This window comes from Mollisia scopiformis (genome assembly GCF_001500285.1).
Source record: "Mollisia scopiformis unplaced genomic scaffold LY89scaffold_6, whole genome shotgun sequence".
Lineage (NCBI taxonomy): Eukaryota > Fungi > Ascomycota > Leotiomycetes > Helotiales > Mollisiaceae > Mollisia > Mollisia scopiformis.
Window position 1 is genome coordinate 1376888 of NW_017263586.1, and position 20001 is coordinate 1396888.

General features: G+C 49.3%; 7 protein-coding genes across 7 annotated transcripts; 4 read left to right on the forward strand and 3 right to left on the reverse strand.

Moving 5' to 3' along the window:
- Nucleotides 1-76: 76 nt before the first annotated feature.
- Nucleotides 77-2103, forward strand: LY89DRAFT_611090 (putative glucosidase 2 subunit beta). Its single transcript, XM_018210569.1, has 3 exons — nucleotides 77-238; nucleotides 315-1250; nucleotides 1315-2103. The coding sequence occupies exons 1-3, from the start codon at nucleotides 145-147 to the stop codon at nucleotides 1962-1964; spliced, it is 1680 nt and encodes a 559-aa protein (XP_018075085.1). The 5' UTR covers nucleotides 77-144; the 3' UTR covers nucleotides 1965-2103.
- Nucleotides 2076-3225, reverse strand: LY89DRAFT_682427 (DUF602-domain-containing protein). The gene has a single exon (XM_018214510.1). The coding sequence runs from the start codon at nucleotides 3169-3171 to the stop codon at nucleotides 2299-2301; it is 873 nt and encodes a 290-aa protein (XP_018075086.1). The 5' UTR covers nucleotides 3172-3225; the 3' UTR covers nucleotides 2076-2298.
- A 199-nt stretch (nucleotides 3226-3424) lies between these two features.
- Nucleotides 3425-11295, forward strand: LY89DRAFT_779447 (phosphatidylinositol 3-kinase-like protein tor2). The gene is made up of 4 exons (XM_018222292.1): nucleotides 3425-3591; nucleotides 3654-3721; nucleotides 3775-10508; nucleotides 10556-11295. Exons 1-4 carry the CDS (start codon nucleotides 3533-3535, stop codon nucleotides 10991-10993), a joined length of 7299 nt encoding a protein of 2432 aa, XP_018075087.1. The 5' UTR covers nucleotides 3425-3532; the 3' UTR covers nucleotides 10994-11295.
- Nucleotides 11296-12082: 787 nt separating this feature from the next.
- Nucleotides 12083-13352, forward strand: LY89DRAFT_579308 (uncharacterized protein; the record flags this gene model as incomplete). Its single annotated transcript, XM_018208996.1, has 2 exons — nucleotides 12083-12162; nucleotides 12215-13352. 2 exons carry the CDS (start codon nucleotides 12083-12085, stop codon nucleotides 13350-13352), a joined length of 1218 nt encoding a protein of 405 aa, XP_018075088.1.
- Nucleotides 13353-13744: 392 nt separating this feature from the next.
- Nucleotides 13745-14487, reverse strand: LY89DRAFT_682430 (uncharacterized protein). Its single transcript, XM_018214511.1, has 3 exons — nucleotides 14412-14487; nucleotides 14092-14261; nucleotides 13745-14038 (listed from the first exon to the last, which is right to left on the reverse strand). The coding sequence occupies exons 2-3, from the start codon at nucleotides 14227-14229 to the stop codon at nucleotides 13964-13966; spliced, it is 213 nt and encodes a 70-aa protein (XP_018075089.1). The 5' UTR covers nucleotides 14230-14261; nucleotides 14412-14487; the 3' UTR covers nucleotides 13745-13963.
- Nucleotides 14488-14836: 349 nt separating this feature from the next.
- LY89DRAFT_578410 (uncharacterized protein) lies at nucleotides 14837-15929 on the forward strand (the record flags this gene model as incomplete). Its single annotated transcript, XM_018208942.1, has 2 exons — nucleotides 14837-15064; nucleotides 15114-15929. The coding sequence occupies 2 exons, from the start codon at nucleotides 14837-14839 to the stop codon at nucleotides 15927-15929; spliced, it is 1044 nt and encodes a 347-aa protein (XP_018075090.1).
- Nucleotides 15930-16508: 579 nt separating this feature from the next.
- Nucleotides 16509-19093, reverse strand: LY89DRAFT_716070 (ankyrin; the record flags this gene model as incomplete). Its single annotated transcript, XM_018218245.1, has 3 exons — nucleotides 16509-18451; nucleotides 18508-18934; nucleotides 19062-19093. 3 exons carry the CDS (start codon nucleotides 19091-19093, stop codon nucleotides 16721-16723), a joined length of 2190 nt encoding a protein of 729 aa, XP_018075091.1. The 3' UTR covers nucleotides 16509-16720.
- Nucleotides 19094-20001: the final 908 nt, after the last annotated feature.

The window sequence follows — 20001 nt, forward strand, 5'->3', positions numbered from 1 at the left end:
GGAGATCTGAAGCAGGGAAAGGGGCTTGATCGCGCCGCCAAGCATCATAACCGAAACATCAGCGACCAAGTGGCATCTTCAAGCTCCCTCCAGCTTCTATCACAACCATCAACTCACTCAATCACCACCCACAACACCGCAAAAATGAGGAGAATAGAAACATTGGTGCTGCTCAGCACCTTCACAACCGGTATCCTCGCCGCAGAGTCCTCTCGTCCTCGTGGTGTATCGCCAGAATGTAAGTCTCACCTCTCTCTTCCCCACCATCATCCCAAGCCAATTGAGCAGCACTAACGCTCCCAATTGCTTCACAGTCGCGAAATTCTACAAAGACCCAAACGTCTTCACCTGTATCTCCAACCCATCCATCACCCTCACCCCCTCGCAGATCAACGACGAGTACTGCGACTGCCCAGACGGCTCAGACGAACCCGGCACCGCAGCCTGCACCTACCTCTCCGCGCTCTCTCCGCCTCAACCTATATCCGGGACCCCCAACACGACACTCGCCCTCCCAGGCTACTACTGCAAGAATAAAGGCCACATCCCAAGCTACGTCCCGCACAGCTACGTCAACGACGGCGTCTGCGACTACGAGCTCTGCTGCGACGGCAGCGACGAGTGGGCCGGCGTCGGGGGCACGAAATGTGAGGATCGCTGTAAGGAGATTGGGAGGGAGTGGAAGAGACTCGATGATCTGCGGCAGAAGGCTGCAAGGACGGCGGCGAAGAGGCGCATGGAGTTGGTGGGCGAGGCGCAGGCGTTGAGGGCCGGGGTGGAGATTAAGATTGGGAGGCTGGAGACGGAGATTAGGGAGCTGGAGCGGAAGGCGGCGGATTTGAAGATTAGGTATGAGGAGGTTGAGAGGAGGGAGAGGGGACGGGTGGTTAAGAGTGCTGGGGGAAAGGGGAGTAAGGTTACGGTGCTAGCGGGGCTGGCGAGGGCGAGGGTTGAGGAGTTGAGGGAGGCGCTTGTGGGGGTTGTGGGTAAGAGGGATGCGTTGAGGAAGAGGGTTAAGGAGTTGGAGGGCATATTGGCTACGTTTAAGGAGGAGTATAATCCTAACTTTAACGATGAGGGGGTTAAGCGTGCAGTGAAGAGTTGGGAGGATTACGCTGCTAATAAGAAGGAGGAGGATGTTAGTGCTGAGGATCGAGATCTGGAGGAGATTTCCAAGCCTGATAGCGAGAGTGAGGGGATCAATTGGGCGGAGTGGGAGACGGGGGATGAGGAGAGTGATGTTGATGCTCGTAGGTTTCCTCGCTATTTAACCCGTTTTTTGGTCAGAAAAAAAGGAATGCTAATTTGTAATAGTCTACAAATTCGAAGAATACCTCCCAGCCCCAGTCCGCACCTGGGTCCACCAAAAACTCACAGATCTCCGCATCCTGCTGATCGAAAACGGTATCCTAGCCGATAACGCCAATTCGGGCAGCGAATCCAAAGCCGTGACCGATGCTCGCAACGCTTACCAAACCGTCAACGACGATGTGGGAATCAAGCAAACATCTCTCGGCGATCTAAAGAATGATCTCGAGAAAGAATACGGTCCCGATGATATCTTCCGTGCCTTGAAAGGGACGTGCGTCTCTAAAGACTCAGGCGAGTATGAGTACGAACTCTGCTGGATGGATCAGACGAAGCAAAAATCTAAGAAAGGCGGTGGACACACGGGGATGGGCAACTTTGTACGCTTCGACAAGACGACGGTAGATGAGGAGATCGGGGCTGATGGCAAGGGGTTGGGGAGCGGGGAGAGGATGGTGCTGATGTATGAGAATGGACAGCATTGTTGGAATGGGCCGAATCGGCAGACGACGGTGGTGCTGGCTTGTGCGGAGAAGGATGAGATTTGGAAGGTGGTGGAGCAGGAGAAGTGTATGTATCGGATGGATGTCGGGACGCCGGCTGCGTGTGATAAGGAGAAGAAGAGTGGTGGTGGGGAGAAGAAGGATGAGTTGTAGAGGAGGAGAGGGAGGGGGATTGTATGGTGCGTTTGGGTGGATAAAATGTATAAATACATAAGATGAATGTGAACATTAGATTAGTGTTGCGGGTACGAGCTTTGCTGAGAGTGTGAAATAGCCTTTTTTCTGTTGCAGGAAATCAATGTTCGAAGACACAATTGTCAAACTTGCCGGCTGGATGATTGTCTGAATTTGTAGCTTATTCCATCTCTCACTTGCTTTCATCTATTGTCAATAGCCATCAGGGGATAACCCATTTTCCGAGTAACTAAATCGCCACCATTCCAACGCCAGAACTCCAAATACCATGCATAATAAGCCATCTCTCCTCCTACTTCGTCTTAGGCAACGAGAACCCTCTCGTCATAAAATCCCCTCCCTTCTGCTTTTGTGCATCATACCCCGTATTCGAGAACAGAGACTTGAGATTCTCATTCTGAGCTAACTTCCTCCTCTTATTCCGCTCTTCTTGCTCGTTCAGCACTTTAGCTGTCAGAGATGCCGTAGCGGAATTCTTGATCCCGTTCGATGTTGCGGTTTTCGTGCCCTCTACTATGGGCTTCGCTTTGGTTTTCTCTTCGGCATTCTCGCCTTTCTTCCGCTTCTTGGCTCCTGGTGCTTTTTTCAGGGAGTGCGTTAATCCGGATGCTTTTAAGGTCTCAGCGCGTTTGGATAGGCGGTCGATATCCTCTTTGGCCACGGGCAGGATGGAGATGATGTTCTCGGCTGTGTATGGTTCGTTGCATTCCACGCAGACATCACCCTTCACCTCCTTGATCGCTACTTCGGAAAAGGCGTGTCCGCAAGGAACCAAGTAGACGGCTTTGGTTTGCGGTCCTAGTTCTTTGCTGGTAATGGGGCATATTCTCTTCTCTTCTTTCCCTTCTTTTGTAATTGTGAATTTGACCTCGACGACGTCTCTCAACCCCTTCACTTTTCCTTGCAGGACGTCGTCTTTTTCTTTATCTGCGACGTCGGAGTCTTGTGGTAACAGGTACTCGATGATGGAATCTTTGTTGAAGAGTGTACCGCTGCTGTCGGATACGATGGGCGCGGCGAGGGGCCGGTTGGAGAGGGGACAGGTGTTCCAGGCGTGGGTTTGCGCTTCGAGGAGTTTGGCTTTCAGTTCGGTGTTGTTGAGGGCGCGAGCTGCGTTCTTGACTAGTTCTCGCCGGGTGGGAATACTGCCTCCATCATTTCCCATGGTTGCGATTGCTGTTTTGGCGATTGGGAGTTGTGTCTTGGAAGAATGTGTTGCTGAAAGATTGAAAGGCGAGGAGGCGGGCGGATAAGCCGTTCGATAAGAAGACGCTAGTGCGTCTTAGCCAGCGGCTAGTCCCGGGCTATTGTTAATCCAGGAGCTACTACTAGATGCTCGGCTTATTGTTAATCCGCGGCCGCCTGTGTGCGAGGCTCGCTTTCGTCAGAGCACGAGCACCTCAACTTCTTGCAGACCGACCAGAGATTACATCTGCCAACAACGACTCCGCGAACACACCTCGAGCGCCCGCGGATGATGGCGGATGTAGTACGTTAAGGGGAGAGCAATCCGCGAACGAGACAACATGGCGCAACCGGCGCTCGAATCAGCACTGAACCGCATTGTCGCGGATTTACGTTCAAGGTTTGAAGACGTCCAGCTGCTTGCTGCGCGGAGGACAACTTTACTGACAAGCAAACAAACAGAAGTAGCGATGACACACGAAAACGAGCCGCACTTGAGCTGCGCGAATTGGTGGTAATTACACATAGAGGTAACATCGACTCGAGTTCACGCTTCATCTGGAAGTAGGCTGACAACAGCTAGATTTCTCTCAAGAACGATTCCTGGAGTTTTATGGGACGGTTAATACGAAGATAAATCAACTTATTCACGCGAGTGATCCGGCGGATAAGTTGGGTGCGATACATGTTCTGGATGCTCTCATAGATTTCGATGGTATCGATCAGGCGAGCAAGACTACACGTTTCCTGCAGTCCTTCAGACAGATTCTCAAAGGGAAGGATTTGGTTCCTATGCAAGCTGCCGCTGTTGGATTGGGGAAACTATGCAGACCAGGAGGTTCACTCATCTCGGAATTGGTGGAGTCGGAAGTTAAGACTTCGCTGGAATGGCTACAGTCCGACCGTGTTGAAGAGAGGCGGTATGCTGCAGTCTTGGAGCTGAGAGAGCTGGCGCGAAATGCTCCTACGCTGATGTATGCCTTCGTCGGCCTGGTTTTCGATCAGATATGGGTTGGACTGCGAGACCAGAGGCTGTTGATTAGGCAGACGGCTGCGGAAGCTATCAATGCCTGTTTCCAGATTATTAGGGAGAGAGACCAGGCGATGCGACAGACATGGCAGACGAAGATATACGATGAAGCTGTTCAGGGCGTCAGACAGGGCTCGGTGGAATACATCCACGGATCACTGTTGGTTATCAAAGAGCTTCTGCAACAGGGAGGCATGTTCATGCATGAACACTACCAGGAAGTTTGCGATATTGTCTTTAGACACAAGGATCATAGGGATCTGCAGATTCGACGCACAGTTGTTCTGCTGATTCCTGAACTGGCGAACTACTCACCGACAGAGTTTGCACAGGGATATCTGCACAAGTTCATGGTATTTTTGTCTGGGATGCTTAAGAAAGACAAAGATAGGAACGATGCATTCTTGGCCATTGGAAACATCGCAAATGCGGTCAAAAGCGCTATTGCACCGTACCTGGATGGAGTTCTGATCTATGTTCGAGAGGGATTGAGCATCAAGTCAAGAAGAAGCGGCACGGTTGATCCCGTTTTCGATTGCATCAGTCGGTTGGCAGTAGCTGTTGGACAAACACTGAGCAAATACATGGAGGCTCTCCTTGACCCCATATTCGCTTGCGAACTCACACCGAAGCTCACGCAGGCACTGGTGGATATGGCTTTCTACATTCCTCCCGTTAAGCCTACTATTCAGGAGCGATTACTCGATATGCTTAGCAAAGTCCTTTGCGGAGAGCCTTTCAAGCCTCTAGGAGCTCCAACACCAAACAGCATCTCTGCAGCTCCTGTAGTGCCAAAGGACTCGAAAGACCCTCTAGCATATGAGCATCGCCAAACCGAGATTAAGCTTGCTTTGAATACATTGGGCAGCTTTGATTTCTCGGGTCATGTGCTCAATGAATTCGTTCGAGATGTTGCTATCAAGTATGTTGAGGACGAGGATCCAGATATCAGAGAAGCAGCAGCCTTGACTTGTTGTCAACTCTATGTCAGAGATCCGATTGTCAACCAGACTAGCTATCACGCTATTCAGGTTGTCAGCGAGGTCATTGAGAAGCTACTGACCGTCGGAGTCGCAGATCCAGATCCAGCCATTCGAAGAACTGTACTGGCTGCCCTGGATGAGCGCTTTGATCGCCACTTAGCAAAGGCCGAGAACATTCGTACTTTGTTCTTTGCTCTTAATGATGAGGTCTTTAGTATCAGAGAAGTTGCTATTACGATTATTGGTCGTCTCACACACGTCAATCCCGCCTATGTTATTCCTTCGCTGCGAAAGGTCCTCATTCAGATGCTCACCGAGCTCGAATTCTCCGATGTGGCAAGGAATAAGGAAGAAAGCGCCAAGCTGCTGAGTCTTCTCGTCCAGAACTCGCAAAGATTGATCAAGCCATATGTGGATCCTATGATCTCAGTACTCTTGCCCAAGGCTCGAGATCCTAATGCAGCTGTATCGGCGACGATTCTGAAAGCTATTGGAGATCTTGCAACAGTTGGTGGAGAGGACATGCTACCGTATAATGATAAGCTCATGCCTATCATCATCGAGGCCCTCCAGGACCAAAGCTCTGTAGCGAAGCGTGAAGCTGCATTGCGTACTCTCGGACAACTCGCGAGCAATTCTGGCTATGTTATCAAACCGTACTTGGATTATCCGGAGTTACTGGAGATTCTCCAAAACATTATCAGAACAGAACCTTCTCGAGGTCCTCTACGACAAGAAACGATCAAGCTCATGGGTATTCTTGGTGCCTTGGATCCTTACAAATACCAACAGGTTGAAGAAAGGTCGCCAGAGTCACAATTGCGGCTTGAATCCACACAGATGACCGATATCTCTCTTATGATGACAGGACTTACCCCATCTAATAAGGAGTACTTCCCAACTGTCGTCATTAATGCTCTACTACAAATCTTGAAAGATCCTTCCCTCGCAAATCACCATGCACTTGTGGTAGAGGCTATCATGAACATATTCCGAACCCTACAACTAGAATGTGTGCCTTTCCTCGACAAAGTTGTGCCTGCCTTCATCGCTGTCATTCGAACAGCACCTGCGAAGGCCCTAGACTCGTATTTCAGCCAATTGAGCATCTTGGTCACTATCGTCAGGCAACATATCCGAAACTTCTTGCCAGACATTGTCACTGTTTTGCAAGAGTACTGGAATCATCCAAATCTCCAGCTCAATATTATGTCTTTGGTGGAGGCAATCTCGAAATCCCTGGAAGGCGAATTCAAAATCTACCTCGCAGGTATCTTGCCTCTGATGCTTGGTGTTCTTGAGAAAGACACTTCTCCAAGAAGACATGCTTCCGAAAGAGTTCTCCACGCTTTCCTCGTATTTGGCCAGAGTGCTGAGGAGTACATGCACTTGATCATCCCGGTCATTGTGAATGTGTTCGAGAAGCCTTCACATCCATCCTTCATCCGCAAGTCGGCAATTGATACAATTGGACGAATCTCTCGGCAGGTCAACCTGAACGACTATGCCTCAAAGATCATCCACCCTCTCGCGAGAGTTTTGGCTGGTAACGATGTCTCTTTAAGAATGTCAGCCCTCGATTGCTTGTGCGCCCTCATCTTCCAACTTGGCAAGGACTACTTACATTTTGCTGGCACCATCAACAAAGTGCTCGCAGTTACTCAAATCCAGCACCAAAATTACGAACTGTTGGTTAGCAAGCTCCAGAAGGGTGAAGTCTTACCCCAGGATCTTAATGCGGATGACCGCTTTCGTCACACGATGGATGATGGTGCCTTGACGGAAGTTCAAAACAAGAAATTGGACGCGAATCCCGTCCATCTGAAGGCGGCTTGGGATGCTACTGGCAAGTCGACGAAAGAAGATTGGCAAGAATGGATGCGTAGATTTAGCATCACTGTTTTGACGGAATCCCCAAACCAGGCATTGAGAGCCTGCGCAGCGCTTGCCTCCAACTATCCTCCTCTGGCACGAGAACTATTCAATTCTGCCTTTGTTTCGTGTTGGGGAGATTTGTTTGAGCCCTATCAGGACGATCTCATCCAAAATATCGAGCTAGCTATTCGCTCGCCGCACGTTACGCCTGATCTACTTGGTGTCTTGCTCAATCTGGCAGAATTCATGGAACATGATGACAAAGCTCTGCCAATTGACATTCGTGTTCTCGGTCGTGAGGCCGGCAGATGCCACGCTTGGGCAAAAGCATTGCATTATAAGGAGTTAGAGTTCCTTCAAGATCAGTCCAGTGGTGCTGTTGAAGCTTTGATCCAGATCAACAACCAATTGCAGCAATATGATGCCGCTATTGGTATCCTTCGAAAAGCTCAATTATACAAGGACGGGATCCAGCTTCGAGAGACGTGGTTCGAGAAACTTGAACGATGGGAAGAAGCACTCGAATTCTATCAGAAGCGAGAGCAAGAGTTCCCTGATCAAGCTGAGACATTCGATGTCATCATGGGTAAAATGAGATGTTTGCACGCTCTAGGAGAGTGGGAATCACTGTCTGCACTGGCTCAAGACAAGTGGCATACGTCAACACTTGAAATCAAGAGAGCCGTTGCTCCACTTGCCACAGCTGCAGCCTGGGGCTTGGAACAATGGGACCAGATGGATGATTACCTCAACGTCATGAAGACCAACACTCCGGATAGATCCTTCTTCGGTGCGATTCTTGCCCTTCACCGCAACCAATTCCGAGAAGCTGCCATGTACATTCAAAAAGTTCGAGAGGGCTTGGACACTGAGTTGAGCGCCCTGGTCAGCGAATCTTACAATCGTGCATACACCGTCGTGGTTCGTGTCCAGATGCTGGCTGAGTTGGAAGAACTTATCGTCTACAAGCAAAGCAACAATAACCCGGCTAAACAGGAGACGTTCCGTGCGACATGGGAGAAACGTCTCCTTGGATGCCAGAGGAACGTAGATGTCTGGCAGAGACTGCTTAGACTACGTGCATTGGTCATTACGCCGTCTGAAAATATGCAGATGATGATCAAGTTCTCGAATCTCTGTCGAAAGTCTGGACGTCTGGGTCTTGCAGAGACTCATCTCAAGATGTTGATTGGAACCGACGATAGTCTGGACAAGCTACTTCCATATATCGGCCATGCGAACAATCCTAGTACTGAAATGGCACGACCTGTGATGAAGAATGTTCCACCTCCAGTTCAGTACGCGGTCCTCAAGTACCACTGGGCAGCTGGAAAGCAAGATCAAGCTTTGGATGCATTGAAGTCCTTTACGACTGAGCTCGCTGACAGACTTGAAGCTCTTCAAGCAGCGGCTCAGGGGGTGAACGGTGCTGCTGATATGCATAGTCTCAATGGCGGAATGGCAAATATGGCACTCAGTCCTAACGGTTTTGTCAACGGAAATATGGGTCAACCTCCAATGAATCCAACTCTAACCGCAAAGCATCTATCTGATCACACAAAACTTCTTGCTCGCTGCTGTCTCAAGCAGGGTGAGTGGCAAGTTGCCCAAAAGAAAGGGGACTGGAAGCATGATCACGTCCATGACATTTTGCAGTCATACAGGGCGGCCACTCACTTCAACCCTACCTGGTACAAGGCTTGGCACGCTTGGGCTCTCGCAAATTTCGAGATTGTTCAGGCTCTTGGTCACCGACCTGAACGCGATCGTGACTTGGTCGTTCCGCCAAACGTGCTTATCGATTACGTTGTCCCTGCTGTTCGTGGTTTCTTCAAATCAATTGCGCTGTCCCAAGGGAGCTCACTTCAAGATACCTTACGACTTCTCACACTGTGGTTCGCTCATGGCGGAAGTCCTGAAGTCAATACAGCTGTCACTGAGGGCTTTGCTTCCGTCAGCGTTGATACATGGCTAGAAGTCATTCCCCAGCTTATTGCCAGAATCAATCAACCAAATACCCGAGTTCGACAGTCCATCCACAACCTTCTCGCTGATGTCGGAAGAGCTCATCCACAAGCGCTTGTCTACCCTCTGACTGTAGCAATGAAATCAGCACCAAACACTCGACGATCAAGATCAGCTATGCAGATCATGGATAGCATGCGACAACATAGTGCAAGACTCGTTGAGCAAGCTGATATTGTCAGTCACGAGCTCATTCGCGTTGCTGTACTTTGGCATGAGCTCTGGCATGAAGGTCTGGAAGAGGCTTCAAGACTCTACTTCGGCGATCGCAACATTGAAGGCATGTTCGCTACATTGGCACCTCTACACGACATGCTCGACCAAGGACCAGAGACATTGCGTGAGATCTCCTTTGCTCAAACATTTGGTCGTGACCTTCAAGAAGCACGAGAGTGGTGCTATACCTACAGACAGTCTGGCGATGTCGGAGACATCAATCAAGCTTGGGATTTATACTACCAGGTATTCAGGAGAATTGCTCGTCAACTTCCACAGCTCAATAACCTCGAATTGGCATATGTTTCACCAAAACTTCTCCATGCCCGCGACCTTGACCTGGCCGTTCCTGGTACTTATTCCAGTGGCAAGCCTGTCATTCGCATCCTCAATTTCGATACCAACTTCACTGTCATTTCATCGAAACAGCGTCCAAGAAAACTCAGCTTGCAAGGAAGCGATGGTGTGGCGTATTCCTTCCTTCTCAAGGGTCACGAGGATATTCGTCAAGATGAGCGTGTCATGCAACTCTTCGGCCTCTGCAACACTCTAATGATCAACGACACCGAGTCGTACAAGCGCCACTTGAATATTCAACGATTCCCAGCCATTCCATTATCTCAGAACTCTGGCCTCATTGGTTGGGTACCAAACAGCGATACTTTACACGTCTTGATTCGAGAGTATAGAGAAAGTCGAAAAATTCTTCTGAACATTGAGCATCGCATCATGCTTCAGATGGCGCCTGACTACGATAATCTCACCCTCATGCAAAAGGTCGAAGTCTTTGGCTATGCTCTTGATAACACTACTGGTCAAGATCTTTACAGAGTCCTATGGCTAAAGAGCAAGAGTTCCGAGTCTTGGCTTGAGCGACGTACCAACTACACTCGCTCTCTGGGTGTCATGTCGATGGTCGGATACATTCTCGGTCTCGGTGACAGACATCCTTCCAACTTGATGCTTGACAGAATTACTGGCAAGATCTTCCACGTGGATTTCGGTGATTGTTTCGAAGTCGCTATGCATCGTGAGAAGTATCCTGAGAGGGTGCCTTTCCGATTGACTCGCATGTTGACATACGCCATGGAAGTCAGCAATATAGAAGGTAGCTTCAGGATTACTTGCGAGAATGTCATGAGAATTCTCCGCGACAACAAGGAGTCCCTGATGGCTGTCCTTGAAGCTGTAAGTTTTTTGTCCTTTTATGGTGGCCAAAACTAACAAAGTCATAGTTCATTCATGATCCTCTCCTGAATTGGCGTCTTACTGGCGATACCTCTCCAGCCGGCCCTAACTTCCGATCCGAACGTCGCGATTCTCTTATGGCTGCACAAGCTCGTCGACCTTCAATTATGGACGCTGAAATTCCACCATCGGCTCTTATGGTACAAGATCCTGGTGCTCTTCCTGGAGGACCACCCTCATCTAGACCTCGTGCAAGAACCAATTCGACAACCCAGGGTCCTAATGCGAATGATGCCGACATGCAGGAGACCCAGAATGAGCGTGCCATGCAAGTCTTGAACAGAGTCAAGGACAAGCTTACAGGTCACGACTTCAAGCCAGATGAAGAGTTGACGTACATCATTCAGGTCGATAAGCTACTGATCGAGGCGACAAAGCTGGAAAATCTCTGCCAGCATTACATTGGTTGGTGCAGTTTCTGGTAAGAGAGACTAGAGGACAGAAGGTACAGAACATGTGGGAGTTTTGTTTCACGACAATGGCTGGGAGGCGTTTTGAGCGTTTCATCTCGATTTTCAACGGATCATAGGTGATCTGCTTATGGGTTAGGGGCAGGAATTGTATCACATATGTACATGTAAGCCGGGAGCTTGGCTGCGCATTTCATCTGGAGCGGGCGTTGGACGGTTAGTTAGCGATGAAATTTAACTTCACATAAAAATCATTCTTTCGTCTTCAGGCGGCAGTTTGGTGGTGGCATTGTCCGAGCTGTAGATTGACATGTGCTTGTGCGGGAGTACAATTATTGAAGCCTTGGGGAGCTTGCGTAGCCGTGACACTCGATTCGCCACTTCCCAAAGCTGGCTCAGGTAGCATCAGAACATCATAGAAATAAGTCGAACCACCACTTTGAGAGCACAAGACTCGTCATTTATGCTGTATAAGTGTAATTCTTCCGGCTATGTAAATGTCGGGTCACAGTTGGGTGATCAGTTGCACATATGATACTTGTGGACTTGATCCAGACTGCGGCGAGCTTTGGTTGCGGAGAGGTAAAACTGTAATTGCCTAGCGGGAGAGGTCCCGATTTGCCTCTCACATGCAAAACAAAGTTTATATTGTTTGATATGGTGATGTATACCTTGGCGTTACCTTTGGCTTGTCGCCACATGTGTAGCGTTCTCGTCGTACTTTCGACGAAATTTCGTTCCGCGCTGAGATCCTGGGAGAATATTGAAGAAGCCAGATATGGGGTACGGAATCAGATAGAGAATGATGTAGAATTTGAATGAAAGCAGTGACATGCTGCTACACTGTGGCGCACTAACGTTCCTGCTTTGTAGGTCAAGCCACAACTAGGTTCGCGCTAGCCAGAATACGTCACTGCTGCCCCTCATCGCACTGACCTCGTCAACTTACCACTCCACTTCCAAACCATCGCTCTACAAAATCCAAACTCTCCCCTCTCCCCAACCTCTTGACCACAAACAAACAAACAAACAAACTCACACGAACAGCTTCCTTCTACTACTACAGACACAGTTCATCATACAAACAACAGACCGTCAATCGTCATGTCTGCAAACACCGTTCACGTTAAGAACATCAGTTCTCAGACCAGCGAGAAGGAGATCAGAGACTTCTTCTCTTTCTGGTGAGTTTCCCCCAAACCTTCATCTTTATGTTCATCAGCTAACTTCAATCAGCGGCAAGATCACCAGTCTCGAAGTCTCCAAGTCTGAGCCCACTCAAGATGCGACCGTAACCTTCGAGAAGGAAACCGCGGCCAAGACTGCCCTGCTCCTCGACAATACCCAGCTCGGTGCCACTCAGGTCCAGGTCTCCAGTGCCACCGGCAGCAGCGAAGATGATGGAAGCCACTACAAGAGCCAGTCTGAGCGCGAGAGTGACGAAATCACCCAGGAGGAGAAACCCCGAAGCCGCATCATCGCTGAATACCTCGCCCATGGCTACGTCGTTGGTGACCAGGCTATTCAACGTGCTATCGAACTCGACCAAAAGCATGGCGTCTCCAACCGCTTCGTCCAAACTCTCACCTCCCTCGACTCGAAGTACCATGCCACTGATAAGGCCAAGTCCGTCGACAACACCTATGGCGTTTCTTCCAGAGCCAACACCTTCCTTACTGGTTTGACTTCATACTACGAAAAGGCCACCGATACCCCAACTGGCAAGAAGCTGGTCAACTTCTACACTCAAGCATCCCGACAGGTCCAGGACATTCACAACGAGGCTCGTCGCTTGGCAGATCTGAAGAAGCAGGATTCTGGTGTTTCCAAGGTTCCTGGTTCCGAGAAGACAACTTGTAAGTGCAATTCAAATTGTGAGGAGTGTCCTTGTGCACCAGGTCAATGTGCCTGTGTTGGATGTGCCAAGTCAGACGTTAAGGAGGCCGCTGGAACGAAGAAGACGACATGCAACTGTGGTGGCGATACCGGCAAATGTGGTTGTGCACCAGGCAACTGTGCATGCTCATCTTGCCCCAAGTCAGACACTGAGAAGGTTGCTGGCACAGAGAAGACAACTTGCAATTGTGGTGGAGACACCGCGAAATGCGCTTGTGCCCCTGGTGCTTGTGCTTGCAAGTCGTGCCCCAAGGCCGATACCGAGAAAGTGGCAGGCTCCGACAAGACGACTTGCAAATGCGGTGGTAACACCGAGAAATGCGGTTGTGCTCCCGGTGCTTGTGCTTGCTCATCTTGCCCAAAGGCGAAGACCGAGAAGGTTGCTGGTACCGACAAGACAACTTGCAACTGCGGCGGCGATGAGAAGAACTGTCCTTGCGAGGCCGGAAAATGTGCTTGCGGCGGTTGCTCGAAGTAGACGTTCTTTGCTTTTTTCTTGTTTCTTTGAGTTTTTCATGTATTAAAATTCGGGAGGGAAAATGATTGTTAGATTGTATTATGCTGACACTGGCTCGCGCCTGCTTTCAGCTACCCCTTCTGCACATGATGCTGCTACTGAGAGTACTTCTATCGTTGATTCTGCAAAAGTTGCTCCTTTGGACTCGGAAAAGGGATCGTCTGCATGAATGCGTTTTGCTTTATTGCTTTACGTTGGTTCATGCTTATGGTGGAAATGAGATATGGTTATGAACGGATGAGATATGACTATTGAGAAATGGGGGCGATATCATTGGGATTGGCAGGCAGGGTTTCCTTTGTTAGCGAGCGTGGACTTCGAAAGGTTATCACAGCAATGGAATTACTATGAATGCATGACATCAATTGATTTTCATGTGCTATATGCAGGACCGTGAATAAGCTGCGAGGACCCGCTCTTTCAACCAATTGCCTGCTCACTAAAGTCTGCGGTGTCTAAAGCATCGAAATCATGAAATGGCATTTCATTCTATGGAAAAACCTGTCCTCCATGTATATGCCCTGATACCGTCAAAGCCCATAATTCTGTGTACAATAGCACCCTCTTTGTGTTTATTGATTAACTGTCTTCTTTGCCACCTCCGCAACATGATCATCAAGAGGTCCCTTAGGGTTAGACGAAAGTCCCTATAACAATGCATTAGTATGTACCTTGTGAAGGAAAAACGTAGAGTAAATACCTCGAGTTGAGACTCGCTCTCTTCCTTGTTCTTGGTCTCGGGGTTGACTCCTGTTCCGGAGGAGGGAGCGTCTTGTTGTTGGGCTCCGCTTTGCTCCTCGGGAGGAGGGGATTGACGGCCTTGGTTTTGGGCAGACATTTTTGGATGGTGGTTTGGATTTGGAATTTGTTCTGTGAGAGGGAGTGTGAGCTGGTGAGTTTCTGGAGGGGTAGGGAGAGGGGCAAGAAGTAGATAGTAAAGTACTTTTGGAAAGTGATGGAATAGCTTGAAGCGAGTGAGAAGGGAGAGATACTCAATGAATTTGTGATTTCAGAACTTACTTTTGATGAGGAGAGTTCAATGAAGTTGTTTGATTGTATCAAGAGAGAGGAAGAAATGTTGAATGTCAAGTTGTTTTAACCCCACCAACACTAACCCATCGACGTCACTTCTGTTGCCCCTGCAGCCTTGCAGCCTGACGTTCGCTGATTGGCCGATTCGCGAAGGAGCACAAGTCGGGATCTTCAGTATCATGAAAGCCACCGACCTTCGTGCTGTCGCCAGGCTGACAATCCACCAAGATATCTTTACACCACGTCTTTCCCTCGAGGATTCAACAATACTTGGTGTCTGATATTCTCTACAAATAGCCTACAACAATCAATTCCAAACCATGGCGCCAGACTTGAATTCGGTCCCGCCGTCCCCTAGACCCCTAGCTTCTTCTCCGCGTCTCACGACAACTTCCAGGCGAACTTCTCAGCAGATGGCTCCACCTCCTATGCCGACTTCTCCTTCTCTCAATATCCTGCCTTCGAACCAGAGTGCTGTCAATCACGTCTCTCCGCCACTGGCCTCTCCAAACATGACCAGCACGACGACCGTGATGGGGGATAACACAGGTGTGGGCACTGGTCCAGGTCCTTTGAGACATCCTCGACCACTTACTGCAGCGGATTTGCATTTGCAACTGGAGAAGGAACAAGAAGCTGTTGTATGTGTTACATGATCTCGAGTTTAGCAAGCAATACTGACAGAAACAGGTCAACAGATTGACACGAGAATTGACCATGCTTCGAGCAGCGCAAAACGCCTCAGTCGTCTCGAACACATCTTCCACATCAGCAGGTTTCCCCGACCCAGCAGACCACAACGCAAACCACCTGCTCTCCGGACCCAGCCATCCCGCCCCCTCACAACGAAGACATCACCGCTCCTCCTCATCCACCAGCACGCGCAGCAATACCGCAATCGCCTCCCTCACAGGCCTCACAACCGCGCCTTCCACAACCGCAGACCGCACCCGCGGCTCCCTCCCTCGACACGACTCCAATACCCAACCGGCCTCCATCTCCCTCTCCCGCCAAAACTCCACAACCGGCTCCCGCCGCAGCGGAGCCTCGTCTCCTGCCCCTCTGTCCTCTGCTCAATCATCCTACCAACCTCACCCGGGCGACCATTTCCCGTCCTACTACACCTCCCGTCCAATCCCGCACCGGGACCCGAGCTCGAGTTCGCTGGCTATGATGAGTGGAGGCAGCGAGATGGCGAGACAGGATAGTATTACCAGTCTGCAGACCACGGGGCGGTACGAGGAGGCGGCGTTCCATCGACATGAGTTGGAGGCTGTGAAGAGGGAGAATGAGGCGTTGAGGAGGAGGGTTAGGGACTTGGAACGGACGTTGAGACAGAGGAGGCAGAGTGATGCTAGTGTAGGCCGTGGCAGGAGCGAGAGTGTGAGTACGACGGCCAGTGTTCGGGATAGGGAGCTGGGCGGTGCTGGCAGAGGGAGGGAGAGAGAGGTTGGTGAGGAGGAGGTTGTGCAGGTTGGGGAGAGTGCTAGGAGTGCGGGGCTCTGAAGGGTGTAGTGCATGGGAGTGTAGAGATCCGGAGATCATCACGGCTTACGAATCATGGGATTTCGAGACTGTTTTTCTTGTCCGCGTAGGATATGAAGGGTGGGACGGGAAAATGGTTGGCGTTTTGGGGTGTCTTTCAGGTTAGGATAGGTAGGCGTTACTTATGTAAAGCTTTCTCTGAGTCTTGACATGGTGATTGCTTACTTAGCGGGTTTATGATAAGTGCTCGTATCTCCTGCTATGACCATCTGCTTCTCTTTCCTATTGTCCTGTTAGATGATGTGTTCAATATCATGTTCTTATTCTCAGATCCGAAAAGCATAAAAGAAGGCAGTGAGCCAATGTCACTCAAGCCTTCCTTTCCAATCATTATGTTGCCTTCCCTCTCACTGAAAGAAGACTTTTCTTTAGCCACTTTACTACGGATTTGAATGTGAGTGTTGATCATTGAATCAGGAAAGGGGAATGGTCACAGTGAACGAGAAGAATAGGTGATGAGACTTTAAAGTTGCCGTCTATAGAATCGTGATAATTTTAGACTCCTTCTAGGAACCTCTATCTACTTAACGCTAATAAGCACCAGTTTTAAAGCGGATCAGCTACAGAAGCGCTTTTGCTCTCTTGACAGAAATAGATAAATTCAGAAGAAAATAGAATGCTGGGATTAAGAATAGTAGCGAGGCTTCCGTACCCAAATCGCTGTCAAGAGCGAGGATTGCGCGAATAGCGCGAATCGCGCCAAACCCTTGCAAACAAACACAAAAGAAAAGCTCTAAAACTTAGCAAAAGATCTAACCAATCACCGGCACCCCATGCCTGTCAACCTTGCTTCTCCTCCCTTCCTCTCTAGGTCCCTGATCAGGAAGAACCCTAAAATCACTTGAAGCCCACTCATGCAAGATAGTCGGCGCAGAAACCGCCCCCGCATTAGCAACAAGACAAACACACAGCGAAATCTGCGCGTACAAAACCTCATCATGCACAGCTCGGTTGCTGTACCTTGTTCCAAGCGCGAGGATACCGTGACCGGTACTAGTCCTTGCGTGGACGTTCGCTCCGTGTGAGAGCAGGACTTTGGTTGCTGCGCGGTGCCCGAGTTTGACTGCGATGTGGAGGGCTGTTTCGCCGAGTCGGTTGCGGAGGTGGATGTTGGCACCTGCGGCGATGAGGCGGTTGAGGAGCGCGGTGGTAAGGGCTTCGTCTTTGGTGGGCCAGTGGGTGATGAATGACATGAGGGGTGTGGAGCCGTGTTTGTCGTATCGATTTGGGTCTACGCCTGCGAGGAGGAGTTGTTCCATGTATTGTTCCCAAGGACTGTTGAGAGCAGGGTCGATACCATCATTTGGTTCCTTTGAAGTTGGGAGGTCGAGACGGACTTCTGCTAAGCAGTGTAGGCCGTTTCGTCCTTCTGAGTCTTCGAAGGAGGGGTTCTTGCCGGCTTGGACTATGACACGTAGGAGTTCTGCGTGTTTTTCATATTCCTGCAGTAACTCGGGGCTCGCTGATAGGAGAAATTTGGAGTTGATTGTTTGGGGATCTGTGGGATATGAAGAGACACGGAGATGTTTTTGAGGCTGAGGCTGAGATGCGACATCGGGCGTGGTCAAGAAGTGTTCTTCATCATATGGCCAACTCAATTTGAAGCCTTGTTCCCGTAGTTGCTCGGCCACAGTATATCCTCGATTATCCCGAGAAGTTGGTAGATCAATGCCATGGAATTGAAAAGACTGCAGCATGCCACTAAGAACTCTCCAAGGAGTCGAGTACTGAGTAAGAGAGTGCAGCGCTGTTTGTCCATTATGATCTTGTTGCTGGAAATTGAAGCGTCGTTTGACCAGCGCTCCAAGGAGAGCGGGAAAGTCTCTGATGGCTGAGATGTCCGAAAGACTGATCAAGTGTAGGAATGTTTGGTCCGCGTTATTGAGGCTGTGGATGTTGGCGCCCATAATGATCATGGATGTTAGATAAGTTGGCGCTGCTCCTAGACATGCAGCGATGTGGAGGACAGAATTTCCAAATGTGTCCACGCTTTCGAGATCCTCCTCTCGTACTGCACAAGTCCGAATTCTGAATAGAACATTTGGATGTATCGATCTGTGAGTTTCCAGGCCCAAGGGTTGATAGATAGGACCACGATTACAAGGTAACCTAATATCGTCGCACCGTGCAAGCTCGTTGTGACAAATATGTTCCCAGCAATACTGAGGATATATGCCAGGCAAGACGACTGGGTTTTCAATTCGTGCTGGAATAGGCTGTATATTCAGAGTTGTAATGGTATGAGGATATGATACTTCGGACGATCGAGATATCGTGAGCCTTCCTAGTAGAGATTTGATGTCGCCTAGGTCAGAGGTTGAGTATCTAAATTGTAATCGCCTTTTCAGACTCGTGAGGCTGATGAGCGAGCGTGTAGATTTTGTACTCGAAATGATGCTGGCATCGTCTTTACCATCAGCGTCATTTTCGGGGTTGATTGGCTGGTATTCAGAAGACGCATGGCTGGTTGACTCTGCTTCGGCCTTGGGACAACACCATAAAAATCAGCACAGATGAATCGAGGTTTATTTTGGCTTACCGAGTCAAGCTTCGATTTGAATGAATGCACCTCGTCATCCAATGTGTTGACAGATGCGACACTGGCAGAATCAATGTCGCCTCTCAGAAACAGAGCATCATTAAGAACTGGTTGGAAAGTTGGAGTAGGAGTTGGGTCATTTTCTAGTTGTTTGTGGTGAAGTAGAGGAAAGGCGGAAGCATTGAGTGGATCCGACAATTGACAGGAAAGCTCGGGATCTTTCTCGAAAGATGCCAGATAGCCGTCGATTTCGGATGGGAAGGACGCTTCCTGTAATTTTGACTTGACGATAAATCGTTCTCGAGATCGTAAATGCTTGCATTCCCTCAACATTCGCAGGCGTTCTTTTGTCATGTCTCCTTTGGATCTGACTTGATTTGGTCTTGCTTGCAGGAGGTTGTTGAGCTGTTTTTGGATGTCTCTTTTGCTGGAAGAATGTCAGTAAAGTACATAAGATCGTTCGAAGTGGATGCATGCCAAGGCTTGAAGCGGACAGAACGAATGGTCTTGGCAAGCTCGTCGATGTCCAAGTCAGTCATCAGATAGAGCCTCACAAGCTTGCGTCTCCTAGAAGGTGTCCAGCCATTCTTCGGTCGTCCCATAGATTTTCGGGGCTTAGAAGTGGATGATCCGTCGTTCTTCTCTTGTATTATTTTCCGCTTTCGATTGGACGTAGACGCAGAAGAGACTCCGACCGGGCTCGCCAGAGACAATTGACTGGACCTTGACGTTGGAATCGATAAAGTAGGGCTAGTAGTCATTGAATCCGAAGGTTCCATGATACCAAGCAACATTTGGATGCCAACAGAACAAGGTACTATTTTAGCACATGAAGTGTTGTAAACGTGAAAGTCATGGGAACCGCAATCGAGGCCAAGAGGCTCCTATAGAAGAATATGGACCACATATTAAAAGATGTGCAACAAGGCTCGGGGTCTTGATATACAGCTTCTCTCTGCAGAATAATGTGCGTTTCCCATACATGTTCCATGGATGGACCGCGATTGGACGAAGTTTTTATGCAGGCGTTGAAGTGCAAGAAGTCGGGAAGCTGCAAGGGAAGTCAAGCTAGTCTACTTTTGATTCATGTGGCTGAGAAGTGCAAGAAGTCGAATTCGACGCCACGGCTCAGTATTGAGAAAGAGAATCAATGTTGAACAGTGCGATAATTTAGTAGCATTCTCGGCTGTTACAATGAGATAACCTGCAAAGCTGAGAATCGCATCACGTGTGGATCACGAGATCGACAAACCCTTTTTGAGCAGCACGATGGCTAGAGCTTGAGCATCGCTAGATAAGGGCCTCGAGATTGTCTACTGGTAGGACACTAATAGAGTACGTCATTGATCTTCACACGAACTGCAGACTGAAGTCGTGTTCTATGCCGGGCCGAAAACCCAGGCACTTTATCCAAATTTGCCAAGATGATGTGAATGGCACCACAACGAGGTTTATAGATTGAGCCTTTATTGGTGCACTATCAAATAGAACTTC

Bases quoted from the DNA above. Each gene is read 5' to 3' on its own strand.
- LY89DRAFT_611090 (XM_018210569.1), top strand. From the start codon at position 145: ATGAGGAGAATAGAAACATTGGTGCTGCTCAGCACCTTCACAACCGGT. The intron at 239-314 runs GTAAGTCTCACC...ATTGCTTCACAG, and splicing joins TCGTGGTGTATCGCCAGAAT to TCGCGAAATTCTACAAAGAC. The intron at 1,251-1,314 runs GTAGGTTTCCTC...AATTTGTAATAG, and splicing joins GGAGAGTGATGTTGATGCTC to TCTACAAATTCGAAGAATAC.
- LY89DRAFT_682427 (XM_018214510.1), bottom strand. From the start codon at position 3,171: ATGGGAAATGATGGAGGCAGTATTCCCACCCGGCGAGAACTAGTCAAG.
- LY89DRAFT_779447 (XM_018222292.1), top strand. From the start codon at position 3,533: ATGGCGCAACCGGCGCTCGAATCAGCACTGAACCGCATTGTCGCGGAT. The intron at 3,592-3,653 runs GTTTGAAGACGT...GCAAACAAACAG, and splicing joins GTCGCGGATTTACGTTCAAG to AAGTAGCGATGACACACGAA. The intron at 3,722-3,774 runs GTAACATCGACT...GACAACAGCTAG, and splicing joins GGTGGTAATTACACATAGAG to ATTTCTCTCAAGAACGATTC.
- LY89DRAFT_682430 (XM_018214511.1), bottom strand. From the start codon at position 14,229: ATGTCTGCCCAAAACCAAGGCCGTCAATCCCCTCCTCCCGAGGAGCAA. The intron at 14,039-14,091 runs GTATTTACTCTA...GCATTGTTATAG, and splicing joins AGAGCGAGTCTCAACTCGAG to GGACTTTCGTCTAACCCTAA.